The sequence below is a fragment of the Paramormyrops kingsleyae genome, chromosome 4 (assembly GCF_048594095.1).
Source record: "Paramormyrops kingsleyae isolate MSU_618 chromosome 4, PKINGS_0.4, whole genome shotgun sequence".
In the NCBI taxonomy this organism is placed as follows: Eukaryota; Metazoa; Chordata; class Actinopteri; order Osteoglossiformes; family Mormyridae; genus Paramormyrops; species Paramormyrops kingsleyae.
In genome coordinates, this window is record NC_132800.1 from 6888801 (window position 1) to 6911923 (window position 23123).

Sequence of the window (23123 nt, forward strand, 5' to 3'; positions counted from 1 at the left end):
CGGTTCTCGAACTCACTAGAACTCGAATTTCTTGAAAGTTGAACAAACCAGTTTGACCTAGAACTCGATCTGAATATCAGAAGTCGAACCGTGAACGCTGACCTAATATAAATTGTACGCGCCAGGAAATGCGTCATACTACAATGCAATTCTTACTTGAATGCCTTCTTCACAGACTGGACGATTAATCAAATAAAGCAGCGCAACATTACAGTAACTAACAATAAATAAACCACTAACTTACGAGTACTATTAGAGCATTTATGTCATTTATTTAAACTTTATTTTACCAGGTAAATTAACTGAAAACCAGTTCTCACTGCTTTACGTGATATTCGGGAGAAATAGCAGATTACACATCGGAACTGCCTGGGATACAAACGTCATGTGTGTAACTAAACTCTTCAGCCAATAAGGACAAAGGTGTGTCGTCATGGAGGCGGTTCCAGTTTGTGCAGCAGGGTGAGACGTCGCATTGCATCTAACCGTAATGCATTGCATCAGGATCAGATCATCAGAATGCGTTGCTTTAAGTCAGCGCTGTAAGCAAGTCGAATGCACCCAATGACCGGACTGGGGAAACAAACTGAAACGCGGACTTAATACAGAGGACTAATGACAACAACCAGAAACAGCTGATCACATGGGGATCCCACACGAGGTTAACGAGGGGGTGTGGCACACGGAAGAAGCGGACGATCGGGGCAGGACAGGGGTAATGCCATTAAGCCAAAGCCATTAAGAAAAAAATGCTCTTCTTGTTTTATCCTGTTCATTTTGTGTTTAAATGCAAAAAAAAAAACAAAAAAAACAACATATTTAGGTGTAATTTTGGGGGGCCGCGAAACAATTAATTGGTTTTCCATTATTTCTTATGAGAAAAATTTGATCATAACTCGAACTTTTTAGGATTCGATCCGGAGTCCGGAACGGATTAAGTTCGAGAACCGAGGTACCACTGTACTTCGCAAGGAGTGCTGGTCAGGACCGGCCTTTTATAGTTGTGAAGAGTGGTCCCTTTCAGTGTTGCTTCCGCTGTGCGGCGTGGTCCCAGGCCCCAATGTGACAGGACCCCTCCCCCCCGACAGCCACCTCCAGGGGGATGAGGAAGGCACCGAGGACAGCCGCGCAGACGAGGAGCAGGTTTGTGCAGGTGATCGCGGTGAAAGGCAGCTGTCAGGCGTGGGTCCAATATGTTGCGGGCCATGTGCTGCTCTGAGATATTTCTCGGATCTCCGAGAAACGGGAACGCTTATGTTGTCACTTCCGGCTTCAAAACTTCGGAACACAACTCGGAATACGAGTTCCCAGGGCAAACAGAATGCACTAAAACTGCCCGAAATGGGTTGACAGAGACATTTTGAGTCATTCTGTGCTGCAGATGGGTTAATTGCGTAAATTTTTTTTATCAAATTAATCATGATGATGGATTAATCCGCGTTAACAAGTTAATTTCGACAGCCCTAATTATTACATTTCTAACTTACACTATATCCTTATTAGACTGCATTTTCCACCATTGCAGATGTATTTACTGTACCGGGAACTAAGCTTCTAACTACAGCTCAAGAACTGTAGTTCGAACTAGACAACTTAATGACAGTGTTTGCGAACGTTCGTTCGAACTATGGTTTTGGGAAACACCTGCGTCATACTTGCATAGTTCGAACCACGCAAGTTGCAAGTTAGCAGCTATGGTTTTGGGAAACGCACCCCTGGACAATAAAGTCACTTACGTTCGAATGCTGTTAATAGACTTCAGTTCAGCATGTAACGCAATCATTCCACAGCAGCTGATTGGGAAACTGAGCCTGCTGGGTCTGAACACCTCTCTTTGCAATTGGATCCTGGCCTTCCTTACAGAGAGACCTCAGTCAGTCCGGATCGGGAGCAGCTCTTCCTGTACCATCACACTAAGCACTGGAGCTCCCCAGGACTGTGTGCTCAGTCCACTGCTGTTCACTCTCCTGACTCACGACTGTGCAGCAATGCACTGTTCAAATCACATCGAGTTTGCTGATGACGTGACTATGGTGGGTCTCATCTGTAAAAACGATGAGTCAGCATACAGGAAGGAAGCATGATGACTATCAGACTAGTGCAGAGCCAACAACCTGAATGTAGACAAAACATAAAAGGTATTGTCTGGAAATAGGCCTTCACAACCAGACTCAGAAACAGTTTCTTCCCTCATGCTGTCAGACTACTGAACTCTTAGACACTGATCTGATACGATCCACACACACGCACACACACATACACAGGTTTGTAATTATATCTTTGTTAGGACTCTCCATTTATTTCTATGGGGAAATCTCTAATCATGATGACCTCAACCCCTACCCAGCCCTAACCTTAACCATAAGTAACCAAACAAAATACGTGACTTTCTTTGTTTTTTGATTGCATTCATAGATCTTTTTGGGGACCTGAAAAATGGTCCCCACAACATCAAACTAACTGGTTTTTATGACATAATGGGGAACAATGTAATATAAACATAATCCACACACACACACAGACTTGTAATCATACACAGCAAATTTGCCAGGGTTAAATTAAAACTGCATGGTGTTTATATAATTCTCCCCAAATCAGTGTTACATTTAACACTGCAATGAGTGTTTTTGTATAGTTTTAAATTTTATTAGCTCTTATAGTGTTCAGTTGACACCATAGAGTGTTAGATCACTGAAACTTCACCTCTTCCCAGATTCCAAGCCCATATAGGTGGCACACCCTGGTAAATAATGGGTGGCTTATGTCTGGGGCAGCCAGCTACTGTGTTTGATTAACCCACCATCATAAGAAAGACTATGACCAACAAGGCCTTGTCATCTGTTATGTAAACTTTACATAGCTAGCTTTGATTTTTCTAAAGACCAGCCCACTTTGTTCTTGTAAGCGGAACATGGTTCTTCTTTCTGACTCTTACCATACTTGTGCATTAAAGTTGGGATTGAGTTAGAAAGATAATGTTTTAAAATTTCATTATTTGTTTCTTTTTTTCGCATATAAAATAGTTTCCTTGCACCAGTATAAGAGTAAACCAATTGAGTCCTCTCGCAATCGCCTGTGATATGAAACTGAATAAAATGTATGGCACCAGTCTTGGGAAAACCAGCACTGTGCAAATTCTCATGTGTTCCTAATGACAAGGCCGAGACTGGTAATCAAACTAGCCTCTCAGCAGGAGTGTTAGTGTAAAAGCAGTGCTTATTGACACAGATAATAAAACTTGTTAGAATGCATAACATAATTATTTAGCAGGGCTCAGAGAAGGTGAGAGCTCCCCTAGTGGTTACAGGAGTGCATTTTCCCTAAAGCAGATATAATGGGAATATGCCTTATAGCTTTTAGACCACGACTTGGGATAGAAGAACAAATCAAATTATTTTGCTCATTTAATATTCACATTATTACTGGGCTTAAATTTTAGAACACACCGTGTTCTAGGATGGTATGTCATGGATATTAGTCTCTATCACATTTTAGCGTTATGAATCCAGGCCTTTGCCTATCCTTCAGTTAGTATATGCCCAGCGGTCTAAGCAGTATAGTGACTATGGTAGGTGTGAGTCTTGTTTGCTTCTGTTTCAAATTGAAAAATATTGCAGCTCCGATATGCTACGCCTTAACATGGAATTTCTGTCCAGCTACAGGGAGCCTCCACAGAAAACACCAATCAATCACTAGCTTACAAAAATAGGACCCTGGGAACTTTATTTCTTTGATTGTTCACATACTTAGTTTACTAAGGTTTCTTATACTTGCCTTGTTGAACACCATCATGGTGGGTAAAAAAAACAAAAAACAAATCTCTTAAAAGGCTGTACAATATCATGGTATGCAAATAAACATCCAACATCATTGGTTTACAGGGAAGTGGGCGGTACCAGGAGCTGCATAGCAAAGGATGTCGCAACTCTCGTAACACATTTCCATATATAAAACCCATAGAACAGGTAATCAAAATCGGCTTACATCAAGAAGCATACCACACTCACAATTAAAAAAAACTTACAAATATAGCTTTTATGCAACTCAAAAATTATATGCAAGAAAGAGCCATGAAAAGCAAAGCTTTGTTCAACATCACAGCACACAGCTCTGTGATCTTCAAAAAAAAATCAGCGCTGAGCCAAAAAAAATTTAGTATATAATAAGTAAAGGCTGAGAGGTCCTTCTTGGTCAGAGTCTTTCTCATGATGGTTGGTAAATCAGGGTGTTTCTTATGATTCTCATATGAGTTCTTGTGTGCACATTAAAATGGGGCAGATTGGGGTCACCCATTATGCACCTGTGTGCCACCTATACGGGCTTGGAATCTGGGAAGAGGTGGAGTTACAGTGATCTAACACTCTATAGTGTCAACTGAACACTATAAGAGTTAATAAAATGTAACACTATAAAACAACACTCATTGCACTCTGTAAAGTGTTAAATGTAACACTGATTTGGTGAGAATTATATAAACACCATGCAGTGTTAATTTAACACTGGCAAATTTGCTGTGTATGTTTGTGGTCAACGCTCGTTTATTTCTATGGGGAAAATGCTATTTTTGGCATTTTTACTTTTTTGATTGCATTAACAGATCTTTGTGGGGACCTGAAAAATGGTCCCCACGATGTCAGAATAATAGGTTTTTATTACATTGTGTGGAACATTTGGTTCCCACAATTTAATATAAACATAATCCACACACACACACACACACACACAAACACACGCACACACACACACACTCAGTGACATTATTTACTATTTAGCTAATATTTATTATCTAATTGTAAACATGTTTACAATTACTTATATTATTTTTTTGCTACCTCACTGCACAACCAAACTGCACCTTATCAGTATTGGGTTTACTGTGCTCTTTGTACTTGTCAGTGTCAGTTGTCCTGTCTTTTTGCACTGTGCTGCAATGTTTGCACAGATTTTACACACTATGCACTGTGTGTTGCTAGGTTGTTATGTGTTAGTCTTGTGTAAATTTATGTAGCACCTTGGTCCTAGAGAAACGCTGTTTCGTTTGTAACCGTGTACTGTGCTCCACTGTGTATGGTTAAAATTAAACATTAAAGACCTACTTGACTTCACCTGACTTTAGTAATCAGCATGTATTCATCATCAGAGGCGGCCTTATGTCTCCAGCCATCACCCACAGCACACCAGTAACTGCCTTCATCTGACTTCTGCAGATTCCTCATAGTCACAATGAACCCATCTCTGAGCTGAAGGATAACTTTTCTTTCCTTTTACACCAGGATTTCACAGCATTTTTATGGTCCTGACCAAATAAACACAGGATGCTGATGGGTCCTCCTGCTGATCCTATTGATGTCGTCTGTTTGGAGCTTCTTAGAGGGACGATGGCTACAAGAAAAACAGCTAACCTGTCAGTAATTTGTCACGGTCTTTGGAAAATAAATTATATAGTTAGACAGACAGATAACTGTGTGGCTACAGCTGGTTTCTAGAACCAAGCCTGTCTTATCACCCTGCTTATGGATTTTGGTCAGTATTTGGTAAATTGTTTCTGACCTTCCGATCCTCGGCTGCAGAAGCTATCTCTACACAGCAAATGTGCCAGTGTTAAATTAACACTGCATGGTGTCTATATGTGACCACACCATTCAGTGTTACCTTTAACACTTTTCAGTGTGCAGTGAGTGTTGTTTTTACAGTGTTAATATTTATTAACTCTTATAGTGTTCAATTTACAACCTAGAGTGTTTGGGCAACGTGTCTCCACCTCTTCCCAAATTACAAGCCCATATGGGTGGCACACAAGTACAAAATGGGTGGCCCATATCTGCCCTATTTTAATGTGCACTTATTTGAACTCATTTGGGCATTCAGCTGCTGTGTTTTACTAACCCACCATAATAAGAAACACTTAGACCAATTTAGCCTTTTTTCTTTTTATGCAAGTTTTATTTCAATTCAGCTCATAATAATCAAAAAACTGTGCTGAGAATCCTCTGTGGTATAAAAGTGTGTGAAATGTATGGCACCAAACACAGATTGCGAAGCTAGACTCTGTTAGACTGCATCACATAATTATATAGAACGGTTGAAGGAGTGCATTTCCGCTAAAGCAGATATAATGGGTGGTGGCCTCTTGGTTTTAGACCACAACTTGCGATAGAACAAATCAAATCATTTTGCTCATTTAATATTAAGATTTTCATTAAGCTTAAGTTTTAGATACCCATCACGATTGAGGCTGGTATGGCACTGATATTAGTCTTTACCACATCTCATTATCTGTATTTTTGAGTTGCCTATTGTATGTTAATTGATGTGGGCAATGTAGTTCTTACATATGTGCATTTCTGAAGTAATCTCAATTGTAAAGATACTGAAAATCCAAACGATCTTCCTGGAAAGAGCAGACTTATAAAAGAAACTAAATAATTGGTTTTCCATAGCATTTTCCTCCCAGCCAATGCCTTCTCTAGTTAAGCTATTAATATATATACCAATCTGGAGACACGTCCTGTACATTTACAAGAGTTTTTTCTCTGATGCAACAACAACATGCTCCCAGCGCTCTAATCTTCAAGATTTGTCAGAACCAAGCCAGCAAAACTTTAATACAAAACAAGAAAAAGCTGTAAGGTCCTGTTTGGTCAGAATCTTTCTCATGATGGTGGGTAAATCTGGGATGGCTCTTCTGATCCAGCCATGTCCCACTGGGAGGAGGCCATGGGGAAGACCCAGGACATGCCAGAGGGACTATGTCTCTCAGCTGGCCTGGGAACACCTTGGGATTCCCCCAGAGGAGCTGAATGAAGTCTGGGCTTCCCTGCTTAGACTACTGTCCCCATGACCCAACCTCAGATAAAGCAGGAGATGATGGATAGATGTTTCTGACCTTAACCAGTATTTTGACCTATTTGGATTTCCATGTTTTGTTTGTTAGGCTAGATTACAACACACTGTAAAACCTAACAGCACTTCTTAATAATATAAACTAATACAACTTAATTTGACAAATTAAGAAAAAGCTGTAAGGTCATTTTTGGTTAGAGTCATGACGGTGGGTAAATCTGTGATGGCTCTTCTGATCCTCATGACTTCTTGTGTGCATATTAAAATGGGGCAGATATATGGAGGTGGAGACTCATTGACAACACCCTATGGTGTAAATTGAACACTATTAGAGTTAATAAAGATTAACATTGTAAAAAGAAGACTCACTGCACACTGTAAAGTGTTAAAGGTAACACTCAATGTGCACCCATTTAAACACCATGCAGTGTTAATTTAACACTGACAAATTTACTCAATACAAAAAATATTTTAACTTTAATCGTTTGAGTTCATAAACTTAAATGATTTAAGGTAATCGGTTTTCTCAAACAGTTTGAGTTAAACTAACTAGTCAGGTTTTACAGTGTATATTAAATTATCTGAGTCTGCACTGTGATGTCAGACCACTTTTGTTACAAGATGATGTCAATTATATTAGCATTTTATCATCTATGAGAATAAGGAAGTGTTTCATTTTGAATTCTTTAAAACTCACACCCCGTATAGGATAAATTATTAGGTTATCAGTCATCATTGTTGACACACCACAGCAAAATGTATCCTCTGTATTTAACTCATATGTGACAACATTACATAGCAGGGGGCAGCTAATTCAGCACCCAGGGAGCAGTGCTGGGGGGGGGGTACCTTACTCAGGGTACCGCACTGGTGCCTTGTTGGTCTGGGATTTGAACCAGCAATCTTTCAATCACAAGTGCACTTCCCTAACATTAAGCCACCACTGCCCACTGATATGTTCTGAATGACTGCCAGAAGACAATGAAGGAGAGTATTTCATACGACTATTGTGTGAAAATATCCATACTAGCCATAGGGAACCTTTGCTGTTATCTCTGCTCTTGTATAGAAGATGACAGTTTTAAATGCTAGTTAATAACATTAGAGTTTACTAAATATTTTTAAAAGTATTAAAGGTAGCTGTGATAGCGCGTCCAGGAACCGCAAAAATTCTCTTGAAGGAGTTTACATGGCACCCCTCATGAACACAAGCTGAGCTTTGGTCCAGCAGGGGGTTGTAAACGATAAGCTTCATCTTCATTAGTCTTAATAATACGACCAGATGTCCAAAGGATTTAAGATGTCTATCTTTGAGTGTGGAGTCACATGACTGTGGCAGAGAGTTGACAAAATGACACAGACACACAGCTTAAAAACAGCCTGTTTAATTACCATAAAACCATCTTAAGCTGCATGACTTTTAAAAAATCCTGCACATGACCCTCTGTTTGGCTGTGCAGCAACCAGCCTGCATTTTACTAATGCTAAACTGTACAGAGAGCCGTGTTGCACAGCAAATGTGCCAGTGTTAAATTAACACTGCATGGTGTCTATATGTGACCACACCATTCAGTGTTACCTTTAACACTTTTCAGTGTGCATTGAGTGTTGTTTTTAAAGTGTTAATATTTATTAACTCTTATAGTGTTAAATTTACAACCTAGAGTGTTGTCAAAGAGTCTCCGCCTGTACATATGTGCCCCATTTTAATATGCGAACAAGACATCATGAGGATCAGAAGAGCCATCCCAGATTTACCCACCATCATGAGAAAGACTCTGACCGTGGGCCGGGTCGGGCCGATATTCCCTGCCACTATCTTCGGGCCGGGCCGGGCCGGGCCATGATCAAGCATTTGTGTGTGGTTTTTTTTTTACTTAATTAGCCTAATTGGGTGGAGAGCTATGCCATAATTATAAATGTAGCTCCCTCCCGTAAGACACGAGCACAAGAGTCCTTTGCATTTAACTGAGCCGACGGTTTATTCGAAAGACAGTGGCTTCGTTATTATCACCATCATGGCAGACGTGAGAACTAAATACAGATACGGAAACACAAAATCAAGCACATTTACTTACAATATTAGCTAACAAACATTGAAATTCAAATGAAATATAAACATAAATAACAATAAAGACAGCTTAGAGAATTCATATACAGTTAACACGAACCTCAGTTAGCATTTACATTTACATGGCTAAATACAACAAACTTAACTAAAACTTAATTAACACATACCTCGTTGGCTGCTTACGGAAGGATTTAACCTTTTTCTTAACCCTTTACTTAAAGTTCGATGCCGAGCACACAAACTGGTTCCAGCAGCAAGCGAACTGGATAAGTGAAAACGTGCTTTTCTTCTAAACGTGTCTCAAAAATCCATTCTGAATAAACAAACAATGCAGTTTACATGCTTCGTCCTTGTTGCATTTTTCATTAAGATAAATCTAAACTAATTTCTGTAGTTCAAACAACTTAGAATTGTAGTTGAGAACGTCTGTTACAACGGCTCACGTATTAAAAAATAGTCGGGTTTAAATCGGGCTCGGGCTCATAATTACAGTTAATGTGTCGGACCGGGTCGGGCTCGGACACAAGGTGCACGGGCTCGGGTAGGGTCGGGTTTAATTTTTTGGGCCCGATCTAAGCTCTAAACAGGACCTTACAGCTTTTTCTGGTTTTGTATTAAAGTTTTTTTTTGCTTGGCTCTGACAAATCTTGAAGATTAAAGAGCTGGGAGTATGTTGTTGTTGCATAAGAGAAAAAACTCTTGAAGATGTACAGGACGTGTCTCCAGATTGGTGTATATATATTAATAGTGTGGTAGTATGTTTGACTGCTAGTCCTGCCTTTGGATGATTAACATATGTGGAAAGGTGTCAGGACAGTTGTGATAACCTTTTCTGTGCAGCTCTTGGTATGTCCCACTCCCCTGTAGACCAATGGTGCTGGATGTATATTTGCATAGCATAACACAGTACTGTTTTTGACTTAATAGATTTTTTTTAATCCACCGCAATTGTGATGAATAAGGCAAGAGAACAAATACCACCGAAATGGCTCTTGCGTTCTAGCCAAGGACCAGGTATGGTGGTTTAGCCTCTATGGCTTAACTAGAGAAGGCATTGGCTGGGAGGAAAATGCTATGGACAACCAATCATTTTGTTTATTTTCTAAGTCTGCTCTTTCCAGGAAGATCATTTGGATCTTCTGTATCTTTACAATTGAGAACACTTCAGGGATACACATATGTAAGAACTACACTGCCCACATCAATTAACATACAACAGGCAACTCAAAAACACAGATAATGAGATGTGGTAAAGACTAATATCAGTGCCATACCAGCCTCAATCGTGGTGGGTTTCTAAAAATTAAGCTTAATGAAAATCTTATTATTAAATGAGCAAAGTGATTTGATTTGTTCTATCGCAAGTTGTGGTCTAAAAGCAACGAGGTCACCACCCATTATATCTGCTTTAGCGGAAATACACTCCTTCAGCCCTTCTAAATAACTATGTGCTGCAGTCTAAAAGAATCTAGCTTCAAAATCTGTGTTTGGTACCATACATTTCACACACTTTCATACCACAGAGGATTCTCAGCACAGTTTTTTGATTATTATGAGCTGAACTGAAATAAAACTTGCATAAAAAGAAAAAAGGCTATATTGGTCTAAGTCTTTCTTATTATGGTGGGTTAGTAAAACACAGCAGCTGAATGCCCAAATGAGTTCAAATGAGTGCACATTAAAATAGGGCGGATATGGGCCACCCATTTTGTACTTGTATGCCACCCATAGGGGCTTGCAATTTGGGAAGAGGTGGAGACACGTTGTCCTAAAACTCTAGGTTGTAAATTGAACACTATAAGAGTTAATAAATATTAACACTGTAAAAACAACACTCACTGTACACTGAAAAGTGTTAAAGGTAACACTGAATGGTGTGGTCACATATAGACACCATGCAGTGTTAATTTAACACTGGCACATTTGCTGTGTGGTAAGTGTGGGTCACCAGCTTCAAAGGGGGGAAAAACTGCTAAAGCCAGCAGTGACAGAGTGTCAATCTTCACACCCAGCATCAAGTGACACATTCATCAATACATGTTTGCAAATAAAACATGCTGCACATTTTCCATCACATGCTTAGTGTGAATCTTTAGCTTATATTTTGAAATTTATGCAGTGACAATATTCAACACAGACAAAAGCATTTTAAACAGATAAAAGAAAATGGACCACAGAATGGATGAAAGAGGGAGTTTTTGCTTGTGTCAAATCCCCCTTCTCCGCAATGCAGACTTGGCCTGTTTAGCTCTCATGTCTTCCTGTCCATTACTCTCTGAAAAAAGACACATTCATCTGGCTGAAATACAGGGGGCGCAGTGACACAGTGAGCACCATGTTACCTCACTTCCTGTCTGCGTGTGTCATTTGTATGTTCTATCTCTCTCTATTTCCCCTAAAGACCTGCAGCTTAGCTGGGCTGCTCTCTCTACATTCCCTGCTGTGTCTGTGTGTGTCTCTGGGTCCCTGTCCATCCCCTGCCCTCTGCTCCAGGTTCCTCCTGACCCTGCACTGGATAACTGCTAATGGGGAACAGACAGTGTGTAATGTGACCCAAACCATGGCCAGTTACTACAGGGTGAGTGGATGAAACATTTCTATAGTGAAACTGGACAGTGTGAGAATCATAACAGTAAATAACACATTTATTAACAGTGTGTTAAAAAAGTGAACTTAGTTTAACCGATAATTTAATATGATTCATTTGTTTTATGATGCCAGTATTGTTTGTTTATTTATTTGTTTCATGAATAAACTCTGTAGAGCCTCTATCTTCACCTCGTCTGTCTTTCTTCCTGACACACAGCCTGTTTAAAAATACTTGGAAATAATCTCTACTGATGACATCATAGTTACTCAAATCACAATCAAAACAGCATGACTGAACATGACATATATTCCAGTCTCAATATGACTGGTTTCCCCATTCGCATTTAGTCTGAGAAAAAAGGCCACGATTCAGCTACTTACTGCAGCAGTACCATGTTCGCAGCATAGCTATAATGACGAAGCTTGAGAGGATGAGGCAGTCCACAATGTACCGATTCTGCCCCCTACTGCAAACAAGGAAGAAACTCAGTCTAACCAGAATCGGTGTGTAGCACAGAAAGTCTCCTGACACAACACAATACTGCGAAACAGGTAGTCATGTTACCAGTAACTATAGGCAACGTCAATGCAAATAATAATGAGAAGTGTATAACTAAATATTATGAAATAAAACACTACATTATTTGTAAGAAACAATATTACATTCATATATATAATATACACTGCTCAAAAAAATTAAAGGAACACTTTGGAAACATATCAGATCTCAATGGGAAAAAGTCATGCTAGATATCTATACTGATATGGACTGGGTAATGTGTTAGGAACAGAGATGCCACATCGTTTGATGGAAATGAAAATGATCAACCTACAGAGGGCTGAATTAAAAAAAATCTAAGTGAAAAAATGATGCAGCAGGCTAGTCCTTTTTGCTGAAAATTAATTGCAGCAACTCAAAATCGTACTCAGTAGTTTGTATGGCCCCCACGTGCTTGTATGCATGCCTAACAATGTCAGGGCATCCTCCTAATGAGATGATGGATGGTGTCCTGGGGGATCTCCTCCCAGATCTGGACCAGGGCATCACTGAGCTCCTGGACAGTCTGAGGTGCAACCTGGTGGCGTCGGATGGACCGAAACATAATGTCCCATAATGTGTTCTATAGGATTTAGGTCATGCAAACGTGGGGGCCTGTCAATGGTATCAATTCCTTCATGCTTCAGGAACTGCCTGCATACTCTCGCCACATAAGGCTGGGCATTGTCGTGCACCAGGAGGAACCCAGGACCCACTGCACCAGCATAGGGTCTGACAATGGGTCCAAGGATTTCATCCCAGGATTTTATACACATATATATATGTGTATAACTCTCGCCTAGGAATGTCATATATAGGTTATAGTTATAGAGCCTATAACTCTCTCTGCCTTTTTTGACAATTGGAATTTCCCTTTATTTAAGTTTGATAGTCTGTGCTTATTGTATTGTATTCCTTGGTATGTTTGTATGACTTTAGGTGTAAATATTACAAGTGTGTAAGTTGTTTGTTTATGTTGGAACTTTTTAACTTATTGCTGCCACCTTGGCCAGGACTCCCTGGAAGAAGAGATAATGTATCTCAATGGGACTTTCCTGGTAAAATAAAGGATAAATAAAAAATTAAAAAAATTAAAAAAAAATCCCGATACCTAATGGCAGTCAAGGTGCTATTGTCTAGCCTGTAGGGGTCTGTGTGTCCCTCCATGGATATGCCTCCTCTGACCATCACTGACCCCCCACCAAACCGGTCATGCTGAACAATGTTACAGGCAGCAGAATGTTCTCTGCAGCTTCTCCAGACCTTTTCACTTCTGTCACATGTGCTCAGGGTGAAGCTGCTGTCATCTGTGAAAGGCACAGGGTGCCAGTGACGGACCTGCCAATTCTGGTATTCTATGGCAAATGCCAGTCGAGCTCCACGGTGCTGGGCAGTGAGCACAGGGCCCACTAGAGGATGTCGGGCCCTCAGGTCACCCTCATGAAGTCTGTTTCTGATTGTTTGGTCAGAGACATGCACACCAGTGGCGTGCTGGAGGTCATTCTGTAGGGCTCTGGCAGTGATCTTCCTGTTCCTCCTTGCACAAAGGAGCAGATACCAATCCTGCCGATGGGTTAAGGACCTTCTATGGCCCTGTCCAGCTCTCCTAGAGTAACTGCCTGTCTCATGGAATCTCCTCCATGCCCTTGAGACTGTGCTGGGAGACACAGCAAAACTTCTGGCAATGACACATCAATATGCGCCATCATGGAGGAGTTGGACTGCCTGTGCAACCTCTGTAGGGTCCAGATATCACCTCATGCTACCAGTAGTGACACTGACCATAGCCAAATGCAATACTAGTGAAAAAACAGTCAGAAGAGATTAGGAGGGAAAAATGTCAGTGGCTCCCACCTGTTAAACCAGTCCTGTTTTGGGGGTCGTCTCATTGTTGCCCCTCTAGTGCACCTGTTGTTAATTTCATTAACACCAAAGCAGCTGAAACTGATTAACAACCCCATCTGCTACTTAACTGACCAGATGAATATCCAAGAAGTTGAGTTTACTTGATGCAATACTCTGATTAATAAGCGTTCCTTTAATTTTTTTGAGCAGTGTATAATGATTCCTTGGTTAATGGGAAGGTCTAAAACATCTAAATTTAGATTTTTCCTGTTTCCCACTAACAAGAACAGACAAACAAGTGATTTAGTTGAGTGATATAACTAACCAGCAAACACTGAAATGTAAGATTATTCCAGTGCATCTGATTTACAGATATAACATATGCAGGGGTGTAGCTAGGAATTCTGGGCCCCTGACAGCACCTTCAACAATGATCACCTTGGGGGGGAAAGGGGTCCCACGTGAGATTTTACTGAGTAGGGCAGTGGGCACACTTCAGCATTTGGGGCTGCTATAAATTAGATCCAGGAATCCGGATGTATGTCCTACCTTTCATGGGACCTTGTCAAGTTCTTTTCAGATGACTTTAATGTCAAAGGAGTAGGAGAAGGGACAGCATTTCTCAGTGCTGTACGATGGTTCCATTCTGTCTGTGGTGTAGACGGGACATGAATTTCTGTCAAGGATCATAAGAAACACCACTGAATTACTTCAACATCAATGAAGACTGAGAATCTGGCACCAGCAACATATGCAAATACATAAATAGATGCACAGTGCAGGGATGCATGTTAAACAGCCAGCGCCTGATTCACTACAGTCTGCTTTTGAGCCAGACCTCAACTCCCACTTACATTAATATTCAGTTAAGTAAGTATCCAGTCTTATCTCTAGATGAACAACATCCTATCTATATAGTAGTTTGCCTATGTATAATGGAAGCTCAAATCAAAAGAAATGCATTTCATTTAGACCAGGGGTGTCAAACTCCAGTCCTGGGGGGCCGGAGCCCTGCACATTTTTGGGTTACCCTCATGTAACACACCTGATTCAACTCCTTGTGCTAATTACCACACAGCTCTTGAGCTGAATCCTTTGTGGTAAAGCAGATATAATGGTTGGTGGCCTTATTGCTTTTAGACCACAACTTGGGATAGAAGAACAAATCAAATTACTTTGCTCATTTAATATTCAGAGTTTCATTTAGAAACCCACCATCTAAATGATTCAGCTCAAGAGCTGTGTGGTAATTAGCACAGAGTTAAATCAGGTGTGTTAAATGAGGGGAAACCCAAAAATGTGCAGGGCTCCGGCCCCCCAGGACTGGAGTTTGACACCCCTGATTTAGACCTATAATCATTTTGATATCTGTCTTTGAGTGACAGCATTAAACTCTGGTTCTGATTGGTTGATGCTGTATGGAAAAACACTCTCTGACTTTATCAGTGTGACAGACAGAAGCACAAGGTCACTATGGACTCATTTAGTGTGAATCACAGCCCAGGAACAGCTCTCTCCCTCTGTGTGTCTCAGGGTCAAACAAAAGCACCTTCAGGAACCGACATCTTACCTTCCCGGACTATCAGGGGCATAAAGGCACGATCGCTTTGTGCTGCAGACGCCTCCACAGCACACCAGTAATAGTCAAAGTCCTCCTCCTGCAGGTCCCTTATGGTCACATTAAACACCATTTGGTCACGGTCATCAGAGACTGACACTGTCCCTCTACTCTGTTCCCCATCTGACTGTGCTATTCTGGAGCAGGAATCCCATTCATATCCTCTACACAAGTATTTGGTTTTATCTTTATCATTTTGGTCATAGTAACATGGGATGGTGACAGATCCTCCTCTTGGTGCAGAAACCCAGCTCTCAGTCCTCACACTCTGAGCATCTATGGGGAGAGAACATGAATGACGGAGCATCAGAAACATATAATAATGCAGAATGAACATGCAGGTAACTTATGACTGTAGAATCAGGGAAGAACAACCAAGTGAGATAGAATGTCCTGGTCAATAAAGGGTTAACAGGCCTGAATTTTATGCAGGAACTGGGGTCTGTTTAACACAGAGACAAGGAATGTCGAGGGTGTAGATCTTAGCACCAATGAACTGAAGCTGGGGTGAAATTACAATGACAATAAGACAGAGATTATATTAGCTTACTTGGAGTAACCAGGAAGAGCAGACTGTCAGACGTTTCCTTAGTTCTTCCTTCACCCACAAAACACCAATAATTTCCAGAATCCAGCTGCTGCAGGTTCTTCATGGTAACTAGGAAGACTAAGTTATCGGGATCATCAGTGATGGTCCCCTTGGTTTGTGTCGCTTTAGTAGCTGATGTGCAGGTGGGGCGATTTCCTGATTTACACCAGGATTTCACACGGTTTTTATGCTCTTGACCATAGAAACACGGGATGGTGATGGATCCTCCCGTTTGTCCTCTTAAATATCTGAATGTCTTCAGGGTGGAACTTCTTTTTTCAGCTTTTAGAAAAACAAACAGTCAGTCATAGAATTATCACTGGAAAAGTATATGAATCATCAACCTTCCATCTGCTTATCATATTGTTATGCCCTTATCATATTGTTTAGGCAGCCGGAGCGGGACCCGCCTTCAGGAGGTAACCCCGCTCACGGAAGCGCACATAATGGCGGAAGTGCACGAAAACCTCCAGCAGCTCATGGAAAGGGTACCAGAGAAGCGGTTCCAGCTGCTCACCCTCTCCGAGGCAACCTCGCCTCAACCGATCTGCCCCAGCCGGAGAAAGAAGAAGAGGAGAAGGGAACAGAAAGCGGCAGTACAACCGACGATCGTCCTGGGAGCCGCCTCTCTCTCTCTTGCTCCTCTCCCTGCCAATGACTGGGGGCAATCCCCGAGCGCACTGGAAATCACCGCCGCAACGCCACCCTCAGGTACGCAAAGCCCGCATTACGGCCACAGAGCTGCCACCGCTGGCAGCCTACCATTACCGGGTGGCGTGCCTATCCAATAGGGGGGCTACGGCCGTCTGGGACGCAATTCCCAGGACCCCCAAGGCCCTTAAAGGGGCAACGCCAGCTCGTTCGGCCCAACCCTGGCGGCTATAATGGACCCACCTGTCTTGCCAGCGCCTGATCTGCCTGTCCCGCCTGTCTTGCCGGCGCCTGACGCTCTTGTCCTGCCTGTCCTGCTGGCACCTCCTGCAGCACCCGCAGCCACGCCAGCTGTCCCGGCGCCGCCCGCAGCAACACCCGATGCGGCTTCCGCTTCGCCCTCGCCGGCTGTCCCTCTACGGCTCCGCCCACGCCTGAGGTCCCAGCGCCGCCAGTTGCTCAGGCCACGGCTCCATCTGCCCCTGTGACTCTTGCATGAGTGACTCCTGCCCTCTTGCCTGTAACCCCTGTCCATGTCCCCGAGGAGGTCCCGGACCTCCTGACCACCACCCCATTCTCCTTGGAGGAGGAACTCGAGTGGGACCCCTCAGGGACCCCCTTGTTGTCTCCTAGGCCCTCGCCCCAGCGAGGGCGATCCCCTCATGAGCCCCACCTTTGAGTAACCAGAAAAGGGAGAGGTCACAGATGCAGGGCCAGGTTCCTGCCCGCCCTGCCCCCTGGCTTGCCCTCACTTGCCTTGGCTGGGGCTCGGGGGGCGCCTGTGGATCCTGGGGCTCCAGGTCGGTGGTCGCCTGCGGGTTCCCCTCCAATGCCTCATTGCCTGGCCTCGGTCCCGCCTCCGACTCTTCGTCGGTTGCCTGCGGGTCCCCCTGCTCCGGCGCGTCAATGGACGGCGCCGTTGCCAGCTATGGCTGCACTGTGACTTGCTGCAGCTTCCCCCCCCTCCTTGCCTTTGCTGGTGCTCCCTCCGACTCCCTCCTCGTCCCCTTCGTCTGTCCCTCAGCTTGTCTCCTTGCCCCCTTCGTGGTCCCCTCCTGCTCCTGCCTCCCTATCGCCTGCAGCCTCTCCAGCCACCGCCCATCTCCCGTTGGGCTCCCCTTTGTCCCCCGTCCGTTCCTGTTTGGCCTCCTGCGTTTGCTTCTCATCCCTGTGTCCCGCCTGTCTCTGCTCCTCATCCCCCTGTCGTGCCTCCGTTCTCTCCTGGTCCTTGTGTTCCTCTGCTCTCTGTGCCCTCTATCTCACCCTTTCTTGTGTGCCTGTCCACATTCCTCGTCTTGTATCAGGTGTTGTCCTGGTTTTTGCCTCTCTGCTTGTTTTGTGTGTCTGTTTTGTTCCCTATGCCCCGGTAATGTTTTGCTCTTGTATTTCAGGTCCTGTTTTCCTGGTCTCGTCCTGTCCGCCGCTCCCCTTGGGGCACGCCCGGAGTGCATGCCTTGGGGGGGAGGGGGGGTTCTGTTATGCCCTGCGCGTCCAGTCCTCGTGTGTGCCACGCCCCCTCATTACCCACGTGTATTATCCTGATTGTAATAACCTGTTGCTAGTTATCTTCAGCCTGTCCTGTGCATTTAGTCTGCGTCTGAGTCAGTATTCCCCAGATCAGTCATTGTCGTATTGTGATGTTGTCTAGCCATGTGTTCCCTTGTGATCCTGTCAGTCCGAATAAACCCCGTCTTTACCCGTATTCACGGCTCGACTCGCCTGCTTGCTCGCCTGCCGACAACCAGGCATAACACATATATACATTTGCACATGTACTATTCAGAATCGAGTGTAAATATTCAGGCTCCTGTAGGAATATTTAACATAAACCAGGAGGTGTGAATCTTGCCGATGCACCAGCCATCATCCCCAGCTAGGACGCGTCAGGACGGCGTTTCATTGTAAAAACAGGCAGCACCAGTCTGTCATTATGTGAACTGCACATGCACCACATGGTGATTAACTTTGTTTATTTCTGATTAATATTGTTCACACTGTCTTTGCACTTTGCCTTTTCTGTTTTTATCTGTATCCTACTGCTATATTTTTTTTATGAATGAAGGTGGTTTTAGGAAGATGAGGATTAAACTACATACCTGCAGTAATCAACCTGTATTTTTCATCAGAGGCGGCCTTATGTCTCCAGCCATCATCCACAGCACACCAGTACCTGCCTTCATCTGACTTCTGCAGGTTCCTCATGGTCACAATGAAGACTAAATTCTGGGGATCATCAGTGACGGACACCCTGTTTATGCCCAGTGGGGAGTCACTGCATGTCTCTGGGCTGCAGGATGACGTGCCTTTCCCTTTACACCAGGATTTCACACTGTCTCTGTGCTCCTGACCATAGAAACACGGGATGCTGATGGATCCTCCTGCTGATCCAATTAATGTCGTCTGTTTGGAGCTTCTTACAGGGACGACGGCTACAAGAAAAACAGCAAACCTGTGAGTAATGTGTCACGGTCTTTGGAAAAGAAATTATATAGTTAGACAGATAGATACCGTGTGGCTACTGCTGGTCTCTAGAACCAAGCTTGTCTTCTCACCTGCTTTTGGACTTTGGTCTGCATTCTATCTATTAAACTATCTGAATCTGCTTTTAAATTTCAGACAAGGTGATGTCAGGTTTCACTATATTTAACATTTTTTTACTATAAGAACAAGTGAGCATTTATTTATTATGCACATCTCAGTAATAGATAACTAATATCTGCTGATACTGCAGGATTTGAATACCATCAGTGATAATGAGCCGTGCTGAATATGAGTTTGTGACATGAGGAAACGCTGCAGAGAAGCTTCAGTCCCTCAGAATGTCAGCATACAAGCTTAGAAACAGCACTTAACAGTAACCTGCTGATCTGTATACATGACTGGGGGGTCCAGCTTTCCTGAAGTACAGCGGTTAATTGAAGTAGCACCTACCACAACACATTTGCTCCAAGCACTTGACAATCCATTATTACATCATTTTTACAATGCAATGAAACAGGTGCATGAAACAGGAAAAAAGAGGAGAGGGAATCAATGAATGCCAGAAGACAGTAGAGGAGAGTATTACATATGAGCCCTGAGTGAAAATACACAAATCAGACAGAGGGATCCTACTGTAAATAAGCCATTTCGGTAAGATAATCTGAAAGGAGAATGTCCACACTGTTAAACGTGACCCCTCTAAATTCCAGAAATTTTCCTGTCATTGTTTGTGTGTATTTATAATGGATTTGTTGTTTCGTGCACTACACTTAGGAATTTTTGCAGAACCAGAAAATAGGGCGGATTTACAGCTTTTGTCTGTAGTTTACTCAGTTATGGTCAGTGGCAGAAATGTTCACTTGATCAAGGTATTATCCCGTTATGTTACTTTCAAAGAGCTACAGTAGAGAATAATAATATATCAATGTCACATGAATACCAAACTTTTTTCTTCAAAAGTTTCAAGATTAACAACAAAACACTAGTTTTTTCTATTTTTGTTTGATCCGTTAAACAGAAAGTGAACACAATAACAGTCTTTACCTGCTAACGCTGTGGTAATGATGAACAGGAGGAAGAGGAGAGGAGTCATGTCTGGGGCGTCGATTGTGGCCTTTAGCTGTATCTGTTTCTATCCCTCTGTAATAAAATGACTGTCTGTCCTCATTCTAAATACGTCAGTGCATAAAAGAGGGGGCCTGGCAGAGAGGGAAGGAAGGAGATCACACACACACACACACACACACACACACGCAAGTTGGTGTACCTATCTAAATGGGGACTGTCCATTCATTTCTATGGGAAAAACCCTAATCCCAATCACAACACCCTTAACCTCTACCCATCCCTAACCTTAACCATAAGTAACCATCCCGACTTTTGGCATTTTTACTTTTTTGATTGCATTCACTGATTTTTATAAAATTGAGGTTATCCAAATGGGGACCTCAACAGATGTCCCCAAAAGTAGGTAAATTTCAGGTTTTACTACACTTTGAGGACAATTTGGTCCTCAAATGTGATCTGTGCGAACCCCCCCCCCCCCCCCCCCCCACACACACACACACACATGCACTCACACAAACACAGGTTTGTAAGTATATCTTTGTGGTGAATTTCCATTTATTTCTAAGTGGGAAACTCTAATCCCAACATGGCTACCTTAAGCCCTACCCAGCCCTAACCTTAACTATAAGTAACCAAACAAAATATGAGACTTTTGTCATTTTTAGTTTTTGATTGCATTCACAGATCTTTGTAGGGAGCTGAAAAAAATGGACCTCACAAAGTCAAAATAAGCTTTTATTACATTGTGGGGAACATTTGGTCCCCACAATGTAATATAAACCTAATACACACACATACAGCATCAGCCACAAATACGCTGAATCAGCTGCAGCTGTTTTCAGTTTCTCAACAATTTCTGTATCTTTCATATGAGTCATCAACAAGGTTCTGTAGAGAAGTGGCAGACATGTCTGCTGTTATCTCTGCTCCTTTAATTAAGACTCTAGCCTTAAATGATAGTTCACAACATTTTTATTATAATTATTACAAAGGCTGCTGTGAAAGAACCTCCAGAAACCACATTCTTGCAGAATCCCAAAATCATCCTGATTTAATTCACTGAAGCTAATTAGCTGGTTATGATGAAGCTGCAAAGTCAGATGGAAGCATTTCATAATCACCTTTAGTTTGGCTAATTACTGTCAGCAGCACAGTTTACATTGGGAAGTTACTGGGGTGTCATTATAAAAAAATCTCCTGAAAGGGTTAATATGTCACACCTGATCATTTTAACAATCTGTTGGTGTCAGGGCAGCTCCAGGAGAAAATGGACAGCTTGTCCACCGTTGTACAAATTAATAGAAACAAGTTGTCATACAGACATGTACTGTATGCAGTGACCTGGCACCTGCTGGTTTTTACAGGCAACAGGGCAGAGACTATGCTGAGTGCATTGACAGAGGAGGCACAGTGCCCGTAGACTGGCGGGCCTGCCCGGGAGGGGTTAGAGCTGAGTGGATGGACAGAGGAGGCACCGTGCCCACAAACTGGCAGGTCTGCTAGATAGGGTTAGAGCTGAGTGGACGGACAGAGAAGGCATTGTGCCCATAGACTGGCAGGCCCACTCAGGTGGGCTTACAGCTGAGTGGATGGACAGAGGAGGCACTGTGTCCATAGACTGGCAGGCCCACTCAGGTGGGCTTACAGCTGAGTGGATGGACAGAGGAGGCACTGTGTCCATAGACTGGTAGGCCTTCTCGGCTGGGGTTGGAGCTGGGTGAATGGACAGAGGAGGCACTGTGCCCATAGACTGGTAGGCCTGCTCGGGTGTGGTTAAGGCTGGGTGGATGGACAGAGAAGGCACTATGCACATAGACTGGCAGGCCTGCTCGGGTGGAGTTAGAGCTGGATGGACGGACAGAGAATGCACTGTCCCCACAGACTGGCAGACCAGGTAGAATTGGGTTAGAGCTGTGTGGATGGACAGATGAGGCACTGTTCCCACAGACTGGCAGGCCTGCTCGGGTGGGGTTAGGACTCGATGGATGGACAGAGGAGGCACTGTTCCCACAGGCTGGCAGGCCTGCTCGGGTGGAGTTAGAGCTGGGAGCACGGACAAAGGAGGCACCGTGCCCACAGACTTGCAGGCCTGCTTGGGTGTGGTAAGAACTGGGTGGATGGACAGAGGTGGCACCGTACCCACAGACTGGCAGGCCTGCTGGAATGGGGTTAAAGCTGAATGGACGGACGGAGGAGGCACCGTGCCCACATACTGGCAGGCCTGCTCGGGTGTGGTTAGAGCTGGGTGGATGAAGAGAGGTGGCACTGTGCCCACAGACTGGAAGGCCTGCTTGGGTGCAGTTAGACCTCGGTGGATGGACAGAGGAGGTGCCTTGCCCACAGACTAGCAGGCCTGCTTAAGTGTGGTTAGAGCTGGGTGGATGGACAGAGGGCAGGGTTAGGGCTCGGCGGATGGACAGAGGAGGCACTGTGCCCTTATTCTGGTAGGTCTGCTCAGGTTGGGTTAGAGCTGGGTGGATGGACAGAGGAGGCACTGTGCACACAGACTGGCAGGCCTGCTCAGATGGGGTTAGAGCTGAGTGGACAGACAGAGGAGGCACCGTGCCCACAGCCTGGCAGTCCTGCTTGGGTGGGGTTAGAGCTGGGTACATGGACAGAGGTGGCACAGTGCCCACAGATTGGCAGGCCTGCTTGGGTGGAGTTAGAGCTGAGTGGATGGACAGAGGTGGCACTGTGCCCACAGACTGGCAGGCCTGCTTGGGTGGGGTTAGAGCTGGGTGGATGGACAGAGGTGGCACTGTGCCCACAGACTGGCAGGCCTGCTTGGGTGGGGTTAGAGCTGGGTGGATGGACAGAGGTGGCACTGTGC

General features: G+C 43.7%; 1 protein-coding gene across 9 annotated transcripts in view; it reads right to left on the reverse strand.

Moving 5' to 3' along the window:
* Positions 1 to 20426, reverse strand: part of LOC111857130 (polymeric immunoglobulin receptor-like) — a 75670-nt gene extending 55244 nt beyond the window's left edge. For 5 of the 9 annotated variants that reach the window (XR_011989862.1, XR_011989860.1, XR_011989861.1 and 2 more), the window contains exons 1-4: positions 20270 to 20426; positions 18841 to 19173; positions 16055 to 16375; positions 15457 to 15780 (exon numbers count right to left, since the gene is read on the reverse strand). Coding sequence is in view for 4 of the 9 variants with exons in the window: in XM_072710528.1 (XP_072566629.1) it covers positions 11122 to 11189; positions 11885 to 11970; positions 14436 to 14562; positions 15457 to 15780; positions 16055 to 16375; positions 18841 to 19173; positions 20270 to 20318 (1308 nt within the window). In the remaining 5 variants the exon portion in view is untranslated. Of the gene's footprint in view, positions 1 to 8212; positions 11190 to 11884; positions 11971 to 14435; positions 14563 to 15456; positions 15781 to 16054; positions 16376 to 16987; positions 19174 to 19675; positions 19698 to 20269 lie in introns of those variants that run through there. The other 4 variants (XM_072710530.1, XM_072710529.1, XM_072710528.1 and 1 more) reach the window with 4 other exon arrangements.
* Between the last annotated feature and the right edge of the window lie 2697 nt (positions 20427 to 23123).